The following is an 18,665-nucleotide window of genomic DNA, read 5'->3' as shown; positions in this document are numbered from 1 at the left end:
GATGAGATAAGACTCAAGGCTGATTGTGTACAAAAGAGCGATTATGTAAAGGCATATACATATGGTTGGTCATCTGAAGGGAACTTCTAAGCTTCAATAAAGGTACTTTCAAAGGTTCCTCTTAAAGGAAGCACGTTTGAAAGAAGAAATAACGCAGTGTTCAACTTATAAATGAACAGCTGCAACCAGTATCTTATGGTGGCTATTGGATAATGTTAGCTTTAGATGGATGTTGCTGTGTAATAGACATTACTTGGTCAGTTTCCTGGGTTTTTGGGGCTCTTAGCAGGGTCTGTCGGTCCAGACTGACTGGATTGCAAAGAAACCTGGTACCAATATTCATGGAGACCAGATGTCTCTAGCGGCATATTGAGGTTGAAGCTTGGAGTGAAATGTCTCAACAACATAAAAGTTGCTACACAATCTTGTTGGTGAGCCAAAATCACGTCAAATTTGGTTTATTACCAAATACCAGCAAAACAGCCTCAGTTGTACTTTGTGTTTAGTGTTAATTAGCAAATGTTAGCGTGCAAAGTTGCAGAACTAAGTTGGTGAACATTAAACCACAGTCTATCAGCGCTGCTAGCATGGCTGCCCACTCCTCTTGACTTGTAAGACTGTAAAGTTTTTAATCTAAAAAATATCCTTTTTTTTTTTCTTTTTGGTATTATGGTAAATCTGTCACTTTTAAATATGTGCCATATGTGATTGCTGCTATGCAGTTAACTGATCATATAATGGGGAAACAAATACATTATTTACTAAAGAAATAAGACTATGTAAGAGTATAATATCATCAATCTTAGTAACTCTACCCATATGTTTTATTTCACCACTATATAGCATTAATACATGCTTCTACAAATGGAAAATTAGATACTGGCCTCTGCTCATGTGTTTTAATTGATGGCCCTTCTGTATGTGTTTTATTATTTTCGGTTTCTGCTTTAGAACATAAATGCAATTTAATTATAAGTATTGATGCCATATAGGGGGAAATGCAGCTTAGTCAAGAATTCCTACACGTTGTTCTTATAGTCTGTAAAAGTTCAATCAGGGATCAGTGCCAAAGATATCGGCACCAGAGAGCCATAACTGTAAGTATAAAGCCTGGAGTGGTTTTGCAGACATGATATATACAACAGTTAAAATGTCAGAAAGCACCTGCAGGACTCTGTAAAAAATGTTGGGCATTGTGTAATACTTTAACATGATGAAACTTATCAGGGTCCTTCTGATATTTTTATCTTGTTTAATTTTATTTGATTTATTTATTTAACATATTTTGGGGTCTAAATGACGAATAGGTACATAAAGTTTTTTGGAACTGATCCAGTAAACTGGCTGCAACGTAATCTTTGGGGTCAATTGCTGCCTATCTATGTATGGCCACTAAAAGTGTTTTTGCCACTGACAGGCTCTGATTGTTATTCTAAGTGTCTGACAACATTATGGATAGGATCCCTACAAAGAAAGATCCTTTTTGTTTAACCAGAAACAGAAGTCCTGCAGGAAGACAAAGGTGAAAAAAATTTGTCCGTAAGTCATCTTCCTCTTTTTATAAAGGTCTTTGTAGGGATCCTTTCCATAATGTTTTCAGACACTTGGAATAACAATCTGACAGGCTCAATAACATAATCATACATTATGTAAAGGGAAAATCCACCAATTTTACACACTAAGATCACTACTAGTCATGAGGAGTATAACTTAACATAGCAAAACACAACATGTCTTCTGTGGATCTAAAAGGAGCGTTGTCAAGTCTTTAACATCCAATATCTTTAAATTTCACATTTTAATTAGCTTTCATGGTTGGAGAAATCCATCTTATTCTGCTCTCTGGCAGTATTTAGTTCTTCCTGCTCTCCATGATGTTTAAGTTGAGTGAAATATGCATAACCAAGTCTTTTTATGTCTTTTTAAAAAACTCAATGGTGTTTCAAATACAGATTACGTCAACAACTTTAAGTAACACAAACTCAAATTGGTGAGTTAATTCTTGATTAAGTACTTTTTTACTAGGTATTTTGTTTTCACAGTACACATAAAGATTACAGAATCTCTTAAATCACTTTTTTTTAACTTACAAAATGTTAGTTTCACTTAAAATCACTTTAATGTAATCAGTTTCAACTGTTTTTTTAAGGTTAAATTGAACTTATCTGGTTTTATAGTGATGATTTGTGCGTCACATTTCCTCAAATTTTATCATATTTGGTGTATTTAGGAACTTATAGGACTCTTTTCTGTGGGAAATATTGTACTTTTGATTCTACTGCATGTATCTGACAGCGGTAGTTACTATTCAAATTAAGATTTATGTTAAAAAATGGTGGATAAGCTTATAAAATACGACACATTGTGAAATATTAAACCGGTGATTTCCAACCTTCTTGACCCCCTTATGAAAAAACAGTCTCTACATGGAGCTCCTTGTCATGTTTTAGATGTTAAATATGATCTGGCTTTGGTAAATCCTACCTCTCAAATACACTTGTCTAAGAATGTAGAAGTACAAATATATGACTTTCTTAATTAAGCGCAGTCCCACTGTGTATCACTGTGTCATGTAGATTTACTAGCTGATTGATTTACATGCTTTCGTGCAACATTCTTCAGACTCATGGTTTCTCAATTGGGTGTGTGCTATCGCATGCTTTCATCACACAAACACACTACACACATTTATCAAAAACACATTTTTCTCTGATGGGGTGAACCCGTCGTGAAACACGGACCTCAGATCTAAAGTGTGTTTGTCTGGTTCTCATTAACCTGTGGCTGCTGCATCCCTCCATCAAACTCCTTTTAGTCTTTCACTGCGGCTCGTATTCTCTTCAATTAGTTTTCTCTGTTTCCTCAGTCTCTCCATCCTGTTATTCAATATTTACTATGTCTCTCCTGCACTGAAAATGTTACTGAAGTAAAAGTATGCAAGTATAATCAGGATAATGTAGTTAAAGGTCCAGTGTGTTGGATTTAGTGGCATCTAGCCCCCTTTCCAAGTGCAAGGCAGACACTATGTTGGCGACGAAATATGGCCCTACAGTCAGTGTTTTGGTTTGTCCGTTCTGGCTACTGTAGAAACATGGTGGTTCAAATTGGTGGCCTCCATGGAAGAAGACCCTCTCCCTCTGTAGTTAAAAAAAAAAAAAAAAGTCTCATTCTAAGGTAACGAGAACACAGTGATTCTTGTTTTCAGGTGATTATATACTAATAGTTGTTACAGTGTGATCAATACAAATCTTTCCAAAAAAACCACATTTAAAAGCGAGACTGAAAGATGCAACTTCATAAAATTAAAAATCATATAAGGTGTAAAATTCAGATTTTAAAGGACTAATGTGTCTGGTTTAGTGACGTTTAGCGGTGTAGAAGATTACAACCCCTTCAAGCACAAAGGAGAAACTATGGTGGCTGTGAAACACGTGAACAGCCAGTGTTTGGTTTGTCCGTTTATTTTGTTCATGGACAACTGTAGAAACATGGAAGGTGATCTGCTGCATCTGTAGATATAAACAGCTCATTCTAAGGTATCAAAAACACAATGATTTGATGATATTCAGGTGATTATACACTTATGAAAACACACCTATGAATATTCTATTCTATCTCTGCCAGTAGATCCTCCTAAAATGTTACACACTGGAACTTTTAAGACTATTTAAGACCCTTCAGACAGCCTGAAAACATTAATATTAACTGGAGCTCAGCCTATCTAAGCATGCTGTTCAGATAAATGTGTCCACTCAAATGTTTAAGAAGTGTTTCTTAAATGGAAATCACCAAAGAAAACATCTGTTTCAGTTAACACAACTTCCAACTATTCACCAGGGAATATCTGAAAACTGGACTAACAATAGTTATTTTCTGTTTATTTTTAAGTGTGTTGCGAGGCAGCGTTGTAGTCTGTGATAAATGGATTTCACAAGACCCCAGAGCCTCTGCAGTAAACAGCAGAGCATGAGAGTATGTGAGTGTACAGTAAGAGTCCTTTTTATAGAGCTTTCTTCTTATGATAAGGTTCACTTTCTAGCTTCCTTCTGGAGCTTTTGACCATATCACACAACCTCTTTTCAGCCAGTGGAGCCAGATGGAGTATGATCAAAATCTAGTATGTGAACCTTGAGTTTGGAAGAATTTTTACCATATATGTGTTCCCAGTGTGTCAGGAATGGATCTCTAGTGCAGTTTTAATACAAGAACGTAATATATTTAGTATTTTGTTACACTGAACAAAGAGGGGAAAGGGAGTTGTGGTTTGGTTGAACATTAAAACTGAACTTGACACTTAATAAACTGCATGATCACCACAAGGGGTATTCCAGTCATTTACTGTAATATTGCCAATCAATATCTAATATCCTGACTTTTGACTTCAAGGTTTTGTTGAACGCTGGATACATCCCTCCAGAGATGCATCAGGAATCACACAGCTGATTTCATGGGCTGGATTAACACATTTCCTATTGTGTGTTAAATCAGTGGAATTTCCCATTTTTTAAAAAGGAAGTTTGTGGCTGTGAGAGACTTAAATTAGTGCTCATTGTACAGAAATCTCAAGGATAAAAAAGACAAAGATTGAATACACCACAATGGGTATTTGCAAAAGAATGGATGAACTAAAAATATAATTACAAATGGATTCTGAGAAAGAGAATAAGGAGTAATGTGATCTGACCATTTTTTAATACATAAAACAAAGAGGTTAAACTTTACATTCAATAAAGATTTAAGATGTTAAAAGTGAGACAGTAACTCTGAGGTTCTGGTTGACCTACAACATTGTAGTTTACAGTTTGTCTTGTTGGAGAGTAAAGATAAAAGCTGGGACTTAGGTATGTGACCTGTGAGTCAGCGTTAGTAATTGATTGAGGTTTTCTTTCCTTTAAGAACTTGATGGTTGGTTGATAATGGACGTCTGTTAGGCTTTGGTTTCTGGTTAAACTGTCAGAAGGCGCAGAAATCGAGTTGTAAATAGATAAAATCATCTGTGCTGTGATAGATCCTCCATCTACCTTTTAATAATCTTTACATCGTCTACTCACTAACCCCTCTCTCTCTCTCTCTCTCTCTCTCTCTCTCTCCCCTCGCTATAGGGGGACCAGACGTGGGCGACCATGTTGGGTCAGAGTGTGCGGTTGCAGCCGGTGCCCATCCAGAGCCTGTCAGAGCTGGAGCGAGCCAGGTTACAGGAAGTCGCCTTGTACCACCTGGAGGAAAGGGACCTGGACTTTAAGATCACCATCCCAAGAGGTACAGAAATTACTATTACAGGAACAATGATTCAGCATGTTTTCCCCAATGATTTTATGTCTATGTGAGTTCAGGACGTCTTTTTTCAAAGCATAGCAAGTTTTCTCTCCTTTCATTGATTTGAATGTACGATTCAAGATTTAAAGGAAAAGTTCGACATTTCTGGACTTTTTAACTGTCTTGCTGCTGCGAAATCAGGCATTTTAGGCCTCAACATATTTAGTTTAAATCAAACTCATAGAAATTTGGCAAGTAAGCATATTTCCTTAGGAATGTTTTCCCAAACAACAACCTTTCTCAGTGCAAGAAATATTTAAATCCACCTTAGCATTTTTACTGTAATCTTTCAAGCATGTTTAGTATTTTTGCTACATATGTGAAATGCATTTAAATCATTCTTTAAACTCTACAATAATTCAAATAATACACAATTTGTAGGTACAAAAACAAACATTTATAGTCTTTTAAAAAGATGCAAACACTAAAATGGCTTCCCATATTGTGGTGGAATAATGGATTATGATGCAGTGTTGCGTTTCTCTATGGGTGTGGCCACTTTAAATAGTTCGTCTTGGTTGTGGAGAGGAGTGGCAGCCTAGAGGGATGGAGGAAGCAGGCACATGATGACATGGTGCCAGTTTAAAAGATATCCCCTGTGAGAGTGAATCAGCCCCCTGCATTAAGGTTGAACTGTCCTTGAGTGAGCGCAACCCTCCAACCGTCGAGGGAGCCATAACAACCAGTTAGTGAATCTGAGGAATGAGCGTGAAGCAGGAGGACGTCGAGTCAACTCTCTTCGGTCAAAGACAACATTCTGTACTGATGTGTAAGCGATCAGAGTTGACAGTTATGATAAGAAAGGGTCAAAGGATGCTGCAGAATTTGTTTTTTTATCCCTGTGGCTCGGTTGATATCTCAAATACCACTGACAGGGTTTTGATTGCAGTTTATCTTAGGATGCGTTTTAAAGAACTGTGAAGCAAGCTTGATGGATAAAAACCAACATATGGTGCCTAAGAAGTGTGCAGATGCCTTAAAAAGCTTTGGGGAAATATCAGAAAAAGGCATATAAGAAAGCTACTTCCTGTTCTGTTACTGAAGATAAGCAGATACCATTTTAAAGAACCTGAAAAATGTCCAATGTTTTTCTGAAGAGGAGAGTTTCAAAAAAGGCTACGGACAAATAATGTCATGGAGAAACTAGAGCCAAAAACATGTTTGGGTACTAGATATAACAAAGAATAAGTACTTTTCTTACTTCCCAGCTCTGGACACAATCACATTTTATCTCACTTAATTAATCAGTCTGACATTTTGAAGATCTTTTTTGTATCTCTAGTTGTTCCTACGATCAGTTAAATAATTTTTTTTCACAACAATGTGAACAAATTTAAACTGAGTCTCAAGACGCACCTGGTGTCGAAACCCTACTCTGTGTGCTCCAGTACGTACATACTCTGGACTATATCTCCAAAGTCTTTCCTGATACAAGATGGCCCTTCTCTGAGAGGACCGGAGTCTTTTTCGGTCTTTATCGGTTACTTGAAACGCACTTAACCTCCTTCTTCATGCTAATTGAGGCTCCGTTATTCCTTTAAGTCGACACACGACTTAACATGCTATTTTCCTATTTGGTTCTTTTTCTTGCTCTGGCACTGGACGATGATATCCCCATTTCTAATCCTGCTTACAAAGTCACTTATTTTTCCAACTGGGGTAGTAGCCGTCAAAAAGTAAAACTAAAGAATCCTAGAAGGCTGTGAATGTGCCAACGTGACACATTTAATGACTCAATTGTTTTATTAATTAATTGGCTCCAGATTGCAGCCAAACACATGGCACACCACTTTCATACTTTATTTACAATGAGCTCAAAAACTTCAGGATAACTTGCGTTGTGCCCAGATTTCTGTCTTCAGTTGGATATAATCATGGTAGCACCTGGCAATATTGTGATAAGTGGATGTCTGCCATATTTGTGCAAAACAGGCTCTCCTTTATCTTGCAGACCAGGTGTCGTATCCAAATCAGTGTAATCTGCCTTTATATTGTGGGATTGTGGGACTTCTTTGAGTCAGCACATACAGATAACTCTGCCTCCAAAGCGTTTTAAAACAAGTTTACTGATTACCTGTCGGTCCAACCACCATCGTCCACATAAGAGAAGAGCTGATAAATATTGATATGCTGATATGTCTGAGTCACCTTCAGTTATTACCATGCACTAAAAGCGATAAGCTTCATTCACAAGACTAAAACAAATGTGGAACTCTAACCAATACAGCTCCAAATACAAACTCAGAATAAAGCATTTTCAACACCACTCAGAGGAGGACATCCGTAAATAACCCTCCATACATCATGCCAACAAAAAAATCTTCTTCTACATCTTATGGCTAAATACAACCTCCGGCAACAACCTTCCCGGAATCACTCAGCAAGGACACCAGAGGACCTGGATTGAGCCTGCTCATAATGGAAACAGCAAATTCCTAAAGATGCATTGCAGTGGACCCCAGAGGATGAACCAGAGAGAAGGAGGCTTAAAATAACGAGAGCGAGAGCGAGAGCGAGATGCAGCTACCTGGACAGCTGCTGGCTATCAGACTCTCTATGTATGTTTTGATATGATTTGATAAAAGCCGGAAATACTTCAACGCTTTTCCCTCTGCTGACTTGCACAACCATTCCTTTTCTTGCCACGGTACTCCCTGCTTTGAGATACTGTTTATGTGAAGTCATCTTATCTATCTGAACTAACTTTAGGTAGTAAATCCAGCCAATAAAGCGGGATATCTTTAACAAATAAACTGTAAATCGTTCAAACACCTCACACACTGCAGACTGGGAGGTTTTCGCTTGTTGTTTATTGGAGCTGGAGGGATCGCGGAGGTCAGTAGGATCAGAGTATAGAGGCCGATGCTAAGAAACAAACACAGCTGATTGAAGTGGTGAGTGTGTGTGTGTGTGTGTGTGTGTGTGTGTGTGTGTGTGTGTAGGATCTGTCGGTAGCCTTTCTCCTATGAAATCCGTTGGTATGTAAGCTGCTTTTCTCAGACTCAACAGCTCTCTCCCATACTGTTGTTCTCTCTGGGGGTTATTAACCCCCGACCTGCTCAACTTTGACCACACTGCTCAGCGACGCTCAATTACATACATACACTGTAACTCATCCAGAACAAAAGTTAGGTGAACAGTTATGAAACTAAGAGGAAAAACAAACAAAAACAAAACAAAGATAAATATAAAAGGGCAATGAAATATTTATATTTAATAATTTAGAGCAAAGAAATAGCTTAAACTCACTACATAAAGCTCAGTTTTGTCATTGTCATTTTAATTTTGTTATTATAAAATATTGATTATGGCTAATTGAAGTTTGTCTCTCTTTAATGTTTATTGATCCTGATGATTTGATCGTTTCAATTTGTGCAAAAGTGAAGTTAAAACCGTAGTGGTTTCTAATTTTTTACCCTTTTTGCAACTACTTACTTACTAACTTAGCCATAATGCGAAGTTAAGTTGTCCAATAATCTTTTGTTTGACTAGTTTTTATTCATGCATTCAAACTGTAGATCAGTCCAAAACTACAAGAAATTCAACTGATAACTTGATAAAACTGCACAATAGTCTCCATTTTATGTTCATGTTTTGTTCTTGTTTAACTTATTATTTGTATTCTTTGATGATAATTAAATTCTTCTGTTTTCAGTTACTTTTGATCCTTCAGTATCCTCATTTTCCCCATTGAGATCTTACTCATTCAATCCCATAGTCACATAATACAGACTTCACAATAAGAGTTGGGAGTCATGTTAAGCCTGTGTGAACTTGGGGGGAACTTAAAGCAGACCCTCACAAAGTGAATTTTAGGGTTAAGACTTGGTTTAAGAGGCTCTCAAGGGAATGAATTAGATGAAACTACCCTTAAGTGATGGAAACAAGTTTGTATGTTTCTCCAGTATGACTCAGAACAACATACATCCTGTGAGACTCCACTCGTCCCTGCCCTCCTCACTTTCGGGAAGTCTTTCCATTTTGTTTTCTTTCCCTTAGTTATATATATTATTTATTTTTTTTTAATTTCTAATCTTTAGGGATCAATGTTAACTCTTTTTTTCCTTGAGGTCAGGGTTTAATTGCACAGAGATTCATGGGAAAACATCAGTAAATCCTTTTATATTCACTGCTTTGCTCTACCTGCTCAGATGTTTTCAGGAGTTTGGCTTATGAGGCATTATAGATATTCTTTATGCCAAAAAACATGCTAGGGAAAAATCTGGGATTAAAATTCCTGCAAGCAAGTTGAAATTCAGGTAATAGACTTCCTAAAATATCCCACACATTCCAGATCTGGAGAGCGATCTGGCACGGAGATGCCAAGTGTTCCCTAATAAGAAAAAGACACAGCCTTGAATTAGTAATTTGTAAATACCAGCTTCACTGACCAAAACAGTCCCTTCAACCCACGTAAACCAACTCAGAGAGGAAGGATGTGGAGCTTGTAAAACGCCACAAAACACACATTCCCTTTTTCCACTGAAGTTGGGTGATCAGTCGCAGATGTGAGAAACTTTAGTTACAATCAAACACTGTTTGTAAAAAAATAGACAGACTAAAACCATACTTAAGCAAAATAAAAGCACTATACAAATGCAAATTAAAAGTATACATTACCAACATTAACACATGTTTTTTTGTGATATGGCACAGTCATCTGCCCTATAAAAAAGATGAATAAAACACTGTGAGACAGAGTAGCTTAGCAATAAAGCAAAATAGTTTATTTGTCCCCCTCCAAACACCCTGTTTTTTTCCAGCAGTGGTACAGGGTTTTTATGGATCATGTTCTTGTTGCTGCACTCGTGACTCCGAGAGAGGTGGGATCTGATCCTTCCCAGCTCACTTTTTAGCAAAACTGACTTGGACTAGCTGCAAAGGAGGAGCAAAAAGCCTTAACTGCTACCGGCCACCAACAACAGAGCTGAAATATAACGGCTAAACAGTATGTTACTGCTACTGAGACCTGTTATTGGCCACATTAGAACAATTTACCTGGTTATTTGTAGTCTATAAAGTGACACATTTGATGCATTTGCCAACAATGAATCAAATACAGATCTCAGACTAGATAAGTAGGCTATAAAGTTTGGTTCATAGAAGATAAAATTGGAACAATAAAAGTAAAGGTGACTCTTTACAGGACCCAGAGATGTTTGTTTTACTTGTGTATAACATTCGAAATGAATGCAGTCTGAAAGCGCTCGCTCACAAAGAGCTCTGTGAGTAAGTGTGGGAATATTTGTCCTCAGTTTTCTCCCCTGGGGTGAAATCTCTCCAGTCCATTGAGTCCATCGCGGTCTGTCCTCGAGGTTTCTTCTTCTGCACTCCGCTGGGTTTCTTTGCTTCTTTGCATTCTCGCTCTTTCTTTGCCTCTCTCTCTCTCTCTCTCTCTCTCTCTCTCTGCCTCCATATGGCTCTTCACTCCTCCGATTTCATCACACTTTTCCGTGACAACAATCTCGACCCTTTCCTCCTCTGTATCTCTTCTCACTCAGCTGCCTCCTTATTTCCCTCCTACTGCTCCAGCTGAAAGAGGAATCCATGCCATAAAACCTCTCTAGCTTCTTTTTTTATATGCATATTTACATTTATATAACCTACATGCATGACCCTTTGTGCTGAGTGTGTGTGTTTGTTAGTTTCATTGGCATGCTGCAGGGAATTCTTTGTGAAACGTGTCAGTAGTTGAGAGACAGATTTGCTCTTATTTGGTGTTGTCGGGAGTTCATTCTCATGCCCCTTTTCTCCGAACCGCTGCTCTACAGGGACTCCGAACTAACTCTCCTTCCTCTGATCTTCTTTCCACTTGTTACTTTCCCCTCACTTGTTTTTTCTCTAATTTGCCAGGTTTCCACTTTTTTTTATGTTGCTGTTGATGTAACCAGGAAAGGCTCTTTTTTTGAGAATGTCCTCGCTATAGCTGAAACAATTAGTCAATCAACAAAGAATGAATTGCTAAATGTTTTAATAATTAAGTAATCAAGTAAAATTTCAAGCAGAAATGCCAAATTTTCTCTGGTTCTAGCTTCTTAAATCGAGCATTTGCAGCTTTTTTCTAGTTTTGCAAATTGAATATGGGACTTTAGACTGTTGATTGGATAAATCAATTATATTAATTTGAATATATCACTATTGGCTTGGTGACAAATAGTGACAGACAAGGTCAGATATGCCATAAGGTCAGAGGTAAACAAAATATGATTGTAGAATCATGAATAAAACAGCTTGCACCTTTTTAGAAGTACCTTTTTAAAACAGCCTAAGAACAATCTGAAAGCCTCCAATAAATAAATAAAGCCAGTCTCAAACATTGAGGCCAACACACACAGATATTTTCTAACCTCAGCAGCAAAGAAGAAAAAATAAAGTTTTTGCAGCAATTATTTTATTTCTTCTTTTTCTCCTTGAAAATCCCTCATACAACTTTCTCAGATCATCAATCATGCAAGAAAAATTACAGTTTTTAACTGTCAAATGTCTTCAAGCAGTCATACAGAAACAATCCTGACCCTTCACACTTCCTCAGTAACCCTGAAATTCCACTGGATGTGGATTTAAGTCAGTTTGGCTCTGTTAAATCTCACCAACAGCGCCTTTGAAGTGGAGTGCCATGCCTGCCCAACGTTGTTGACTTGTGTATTTTGTCCTTAAAGGACACAAAACGGTGCGATTCTCCTCTTAAAATCTCCTCTTATCTGTCTCTGACTGACTTCTGTAGCAAGACATCTGATCCGGAGTCCGAACGGGGTATTTTATTTTGAAAACTGATCGAATTCTCTATGCCGTTTCCGTGTCTGACTTCCCGCCAATGCAATCTTCTCTGTGAAGCTTGGTGTGCCGCTGCAATATATTAGAGAGTGGAGAGATGCTTCCACCGCGCTTCTGGTGGAATCAATCATTGTCTAGAACAGGTGCGATCAGCTCTCACGAAGTCCCTCGGACCAGGACATACTAGGTTGCTAGATAATAGCTAACATCTGCCCATGTTTGCACTTCTTGCATAACTTAGATTTAAAATCGAACACTCTGTGTGCTGTTTGTACCTTGTTGAAATTTCTGTGCGTGTGATGGACAATAAAAGTTTTCTGATTCTGGTTTTGTTTGCAGAACACAGAGGGAACAACAAGCATCCATACATACACCTTCTTTAACTCTTTCTTAGTCCTCCTCCTCGCTTCTTTTCTTTAAATCTTTAAAGAAGCAATCCATCTGCCCCTTCCCACCGACGCTTGAGGAATTGGTTGATGCATCTGTGTTCGAATAGAATTAAATTGTTGGAGTTGCAATTTTGTACAATTTGTAATAATTTAACTGAAATGATGCATTTTAGCAAAACTTACTGCCAACAACAAATTATGATGCAAAACTTCTGGAAAATCTCTGGGCTGTTTTCCCTCTCTGTATTTGCCTTAGCTCTCTGTGGATGTGCATTATGTAATTATACACTGACTGCATACAGGCGCACACACACACACACACACACGACACAGGCATTCAGTGGGAGTCGCTAAGAGATTAGACTTAGCTGGAGGTGGCGTGTGCGTGATGGGAGGGGCCGTGCACTTTAGAAATAAACTTTAATTTCCTGCAGTCATGGGAATTTGACCCTTTTATCCCGACATGCACACATTCACATGGACAAAGTCACTCTCAGCTCTTTCCTTTACTAACTGGTGTTTAAGGTGGAAATGAGCAAAGAGTTTCCATCTTTACGCTCCGGAATATTCTGGATAGCACAATTTGCGATGCAGGGAACTCCGATCGTTCCTTAATAGGGAAAAGACCCAACCTTGAATTAGTGATTTCTAAACAACAGCTTTGGTAACCCAAACAATGGCTTCTTCTTCATACGCCCGGTCAGGGAGGGAGGATGTAAGAGCTCGTAAAACAGAGAGGACCCGACGCGAAGCAAAACTCACACCATAAAAACTGACACACACACAGAACTTCTCCCCCTCATACACACACCACTAGCATCTACTGTAGGCATATTTTCTGCAGTCAAGGTTCACTGTTGCTGCTCTAAAATAATTTTTTTTGGGTTATAATCTGCTGAAATTTTGAAAAACACCAAACAGAAGGGATGCAGGAAAGCACAAAATGTCAATCATGGTGGTTTTCTAACATTCAAAATGAACTTAAATTGTATTTTTGCAGCATATCAAACATATTATATGTAATATTTTACTTTTTGTTTCATGACAGCACCCTGTGCAGCTTTTTTCCTTATCTACATCAACAGATAAATGGATATTTTTCCATGTAACCAATCAAATAATTTGATTTTAAACTTAATTGCATAAAGCATTAAGTCACCGTCCTATATGTGGTTAGTTTCTGTGCTAAATGTCCTGCCCTTTATTCTTCAACACCACCGCCTTTTAGCTTATAAGCTAAGGTTTGTAGAGCAAGTTTACCTTAATTGTGTCTTCTGTTACTGGTTGGCTGAGCTGTCAATCAACCATCTCGCTGTCTTCTGTTTAGTTTTACAAAACAAAACAAAAAGTCACTGAATTTCCACTAACTGGAGTTTTTAACCACATCTCATGGTATGGAGATGACAATTTATACATAAGTCCCGCCCATTTTTTCTCTCTCCTCCAATAACAGTTGATCTAGACGGTCAACTTTCCTATTTCCTGTACGTAGACGAGTGTGTCACATAGCTTATCTGGGACTTAGCTTAATGGACTCCTTCCTATCGTCCCGGCAAAAGTTATTTTTTTTAACTTGTTTGATATACGTTTTTACGTTTGTATCATGCAGATAAACATAGTTTTGTGTTTTGTGCTATTCATTTACCTCTCTAGATTTTCACACACACACACGCACACACACACGCACACACACACACACGCACACACAAACAATAACACACTATTTTCCTTTGTCTGTCATGTCTCGGGCAGTGCAGCCATTAAGCAATGGGCTGTTCATACAAACAAACACCAAGGTCTCGTCTATTGAAATGGTCCGCTCTATTCTTAGGGGTACGAGCACTCAGGAGAGAAAGATAATAAGCGAAAGAGAGAAGAAAAAGGGAGGAAAAAGGTCGTAATGAGGCCGGTTTGAACTGGCAATGTGTGTATTTGAGAGAAAGAAGAGATAATTGAGCTCATTAAGTTAATTTAGGGAGGTGAATGTGTCTATTGTTCACAAGACAAGAATTTTATTTACCGTGACTTTGTCTTTTTTTACACAGCAATACACAAACGGAGAAAATCTCTACGCAGGAAGTTTGACTCCTTCTCAAAGGAAAAGAAAGAGCGAGGTAAGTTAATCACACAAACACAGTCATGTGCCGTTTAAACATAAAACCATCTCTGGCCGCAGTTTGTCTCCTTTTGATAATCTTTATTCCCACGTGAATGTGTTTCTTCCGTGAAGTCCCTGGGTGACCCACAGACTCTGCAGTGTTTGTTACAGTAAATATTATCAAACACAATGTCCCCTCTGTCCATTAAAACCAGCCTCACCGCCACTGGAGACCAGTGGCTTTTACCACTAATGGTCTTACATACTTGAAATACTGTGTTTATAAAGCACAAGTGGCTCAGGGCTGCAGACTGACTCATGGGAGCTTTCAGTGACTCAAGCTCGTGGTTCATTGTTTCTGTGTCTTTCTTGCGTTGTTGTAACATAAACTTGATAATGAATGAACTCACAAACGCCCTCGGCGAGCTCTTCAAGCGTCTGTGTCACCCTGCGATTGCAGAACCCGACTCCGTCAGAAGAGTGTGTTTCCTGGACGTGCACAACGATGCTCTGATTACTGGAAGTAACCAGCTTAAAGTCAGATTTTATTCAATTTTTCATTGATCAAAGTGATTTAATTATGTGGTTGCTCATAGTCTTTTGAAACCTGTTACCTCAGACTGCTTTGAAATTTGATTATCTCCTTATTTGCAAGAGATGGCATCTTAGGTGAGATTAGTTATGATCTCGTTTGACTCTGTTTTTCCAGAGAAGTTAGATTACCTACCAAGTAATATGCCTTGTGGCCCCAAGACCAAAGAAAAAAAACTTTTTTTAATATTGATGTATATTTGTTTTGTATGACGTTATAGTTTCTCCTCATACAAAACATTTTAAATACAGATATTTATCTGAGGGTTTTACTTTGGATGAAGTTTCCCAACACTTGTACAGATCTGCATCTTCAGGGGCGGATCTAAAGGGGTGGCCACCCCAGTTTTTTTTGTTTTTAAACAGAACACACACATTTAAAAGTTAAACAGAAATTATTTGAATAATCTGTTATAGCCACATTTTAGTTTAAGTTATAGTAAGTTAAAGTTAACAATTTATTGCTTTCTAATGCCACCTTTTAGATATTTCTATTCAGTGCTTTAATGTGCCACAATAATCAGTTAAGATCAGTAATCTTAAATTGTGGGCTTTTCCAGGCAAATATTGGTATATGAGATTTTTACGATTAAATCAGAATATATTTCTGCCTCCCTCTTACCAGATGATTTCTCTACATTTGCTCCGGTGCATCTTGTGTTGCTGTAGATTTATAGATTCATTCTTTTTATTTCTGAGGTATAAACAGTGCAAAACAATGAATATTTCATTTTGTGAATGGAATCTTTGCACCTTAATACGACAACTGATTAACTGCGATATATCTTTACATTCCTATTAATTGCTCATGTTGTGTGTTGACAAATACACTCATGTATGGACGGCCAAGAAAGGTATGAGGACTCTGTATTTCCAGCAGTAACACAAATGTTGTAACTGGATGTAAATTTGTACTTAAAGCATTTTTTATTTGATTCGGTGGCAAGCATTAAGAATAACTCAAGAGAAATAACCAATCTTCATGTTGATGGTCTTGTGTGCTAATGTAGCTCATACAGAGGCATCAGTATTTAATTGAGACTGTTTCATAACCAGCTAAATGCCTTGCAGCACTTTTAATTACTAACAGTGCATCATTCCACCACTGTCTCTAGCTCAGATTTCTTTCAGATGTTGTCATCCACCCGCTAAGATAAAAGCAATTCAGTCTCAGCCTCTGACCAAACTGAACCACAACGTGCCAACCCCTCTTTATGGGAAGAAAATGATCCGATTCCGGTTTCATAAACACATGAAGCTAATTTACACAGAAACTAGTGTCAGCTTCAGTTTTCACTACTTGGTTCAAGCCGGAGTCTGCTTGAAAAGTTGTTAAAGCCCCAAAATGAACTCTATTTATTATAGTATTGGTCATAGTTGCCTTGTTGTGAACATGTAAACGCAGCTGTTTCTTCATTTGTCCGACTCCCCTCGTTTTCATTTCCCCTCTTTCCTCGACTCTCTCCGCTGCTTTCTTTACCTCCCTCCTCTTCTTCCTCTAAGCCATGTAGCCGCTCATCTGCCAGTGTGACCCCAACCTCTCATAAAGAGATGTTCTCTATTCTCAGGTGATTATCACAGCACTGCAAGATGTGAGCCAAAACACACAAACACACACAACACACACACACACACACACACACACACACACACACACACACACACACACACACACATTCCCAGGCTGTCTCCGCAGGTCTTTAAATCCTGCCTCCAGCCTCTTGGGATTTAGCTGAAGCTATCCCTGCTAATCAAAACACAGAACATTGGGACCTGGCAGCGCTCCTGCTGGCTCTGCTCCTCTACTACTGATCGGCATGACGGTGTGGCCTTCAGGGTCCGGCAGGTAGTGGGTTACATGCAACAGGAAAGTGGTAACTGTAATTTATGGGGAGTTACTGTGAGAAAAATGGTAATGAGTAAGACAGTTTTTATGTAATTTGCCATTTTTTTATGCTTTAGGAAGACCTGTTTTGTATTTATATTCCAATTACAGTTTCTAATTGGATATAAAAGTGTTACTGTTGAAGTTTAACTGTGTAAATAAGATTATGGCTGCCCTTTAAGTCCTGTAAGAAACATCAAAAATTCATACCAGTGGTTAACAGACAAACTTTCCTGCAGCACTGAGCCTAATCTAGTTTGGAATTGGTTGTTGGACCACGTAGGAAGATAGTAGCACATTTACTGAAGTAGTGCAATTGAATATAAATTTTTGAGGTTCATTTTCTGCCACTTTATACTCACTCAACGCTCAGGCGGTAGAGCGGGTCGTCTAGTAATCGTGCGCAGCAGATCTCCCGCTTGCTCCTCTGTTGCATCACAGCCAACTTTCTGCCCACTTAAAGGTTGACTGTGATGCAACTGGTGGAAACTTTGAGTTAGAATAGTTTGCAAGAGGTTGAGGTTAGACATGTAAAAGCTTCAAACTCCACAGGTTAAGGTATTTACTTACAAGATGTGATCTCTTAATGTTCCTCCTTGTTTCAACCAAAACCTGATTAAAGAAACCCACTGACTTCGAGTCGAGGGAACCGAAAGTGCTAAAATGCTAACTCATTTCCAGGTTTTAGGACTCATTCCTGCGGCACCCCATAACAGGTGATGGCTGAGGAAGATGAGGGAGCTGAATAGCTGAAGGCGGTGTCGCAGCTTGGACGCCGAGCTCAGCGTTGGTGTATGCCGATCGAACGAGTGCCAACTGTTTATTTGGACTGCCTGGTGTTAAGGCTTAAAGGCACGCTTGAATCAAACTAGTGTATGTCTTTGTGTACGTCTGCATAAACTGGCCATTAAAGGGGCTCTCAGACGCCATTAGACCATCCAACTGGTAGTGTTTTTCCCAGTTGCTCTTCCTCCAATATTTGTGCATTTCTCTTTCTCCTTTGGCCTTCATGCTGCTCTTTCCAGACATTACTTTCAGGAAAAGGTTAAATTGAAGTTACAGAGCTTCCTATAGTTTGTTTCTGTGTTGTTTCAGTCGGGTTTACATAGAGGACATCCTGTGTTACATAAATACAGATCCTTGAGGGACTAATATTATCATCCAGCTGCTGGTGTGGTGAAAGAGAAATAGTAATGAGTGCTGAACAGCATCTAAATATATCTTCTTTAGTCTTCCAGTAACAGACGATGACCTGAGGACTAAAGAAAGAAAAATAGTGGAATTCTTGAACAATAAGGCTTTACGAGTCCGACACACACAGCGGTCTTCCTGTCTGAGTTTTATAGTGTTTGTTTTACCGTTAACTCAGGACGTGTCCAAAGTGGTTTCATCAGTGAAATGCTAAATGTGGTGAGCTAAACAGGGCTGTCAAAAATTAAATACGACTCTTGGTAAATATTAAGGAATGTCTGTTGGCACGAGTGAGATCTCCACTTCATTTTTCAGAAATAAAGAAGTCCTGAGTCCATATTCCCCTCTGTGCTGCACAACCTAAAACCTATAGGACAAAATACATTAATAATAACAGTCTTATGTAAATAATTCAAATGGA

At 38.4% G+C, this 18,665-nt stretch overlaps 1 protein-coding gene across 3 annotated transcripts in view; it reads left to right on the top strand.

The window, feature by feature from the left end:
* Positions 1–18,665, top strand: part of arhgap36 (Rho GTPase activating protein 36) — a 71,505-nt gene that overhangs the window by 35,211 nt on the left and 17,629 nt on the right. For all 3 annotated transcript variants that reach the window (XM_051400454.1, XM_051400456.1, XM_051400455.1), the window contains exons 2-3: positions 5,103–5,259; positions 14,525–14,593. In XM_051400454.1, the coding sequence (XP_051256414.1) occupies positions 5,103–5,259; positions 14,525–14,593 (226 nt within the window). The remainder of the gene's footprint in view (positions 1–5,102; positions 5,260–14,524; positions 14,594–18,665) is intronic.

Source organism: Dicentrarchus labrax, unplaced genomic scaffold (genome assembly GCF_905237075.1).
Source record: "Dicentrarchus labrax unplaced genomic scaffold, dlabrax2021, whole genome shotgun sequence".
In the NCBI taxonomy this organism is placed as follows: Eukaryota; Metazoa; Chordata; class Actinopteri; family Moronidae; genus Dicentrarchus; species Dicentrarchus labrax.
The sequence above is the reverse complement of the archived record's forward strand: the minus strand, read 5'-3'. Positions and strand labels throughout refer to the sequence as shown.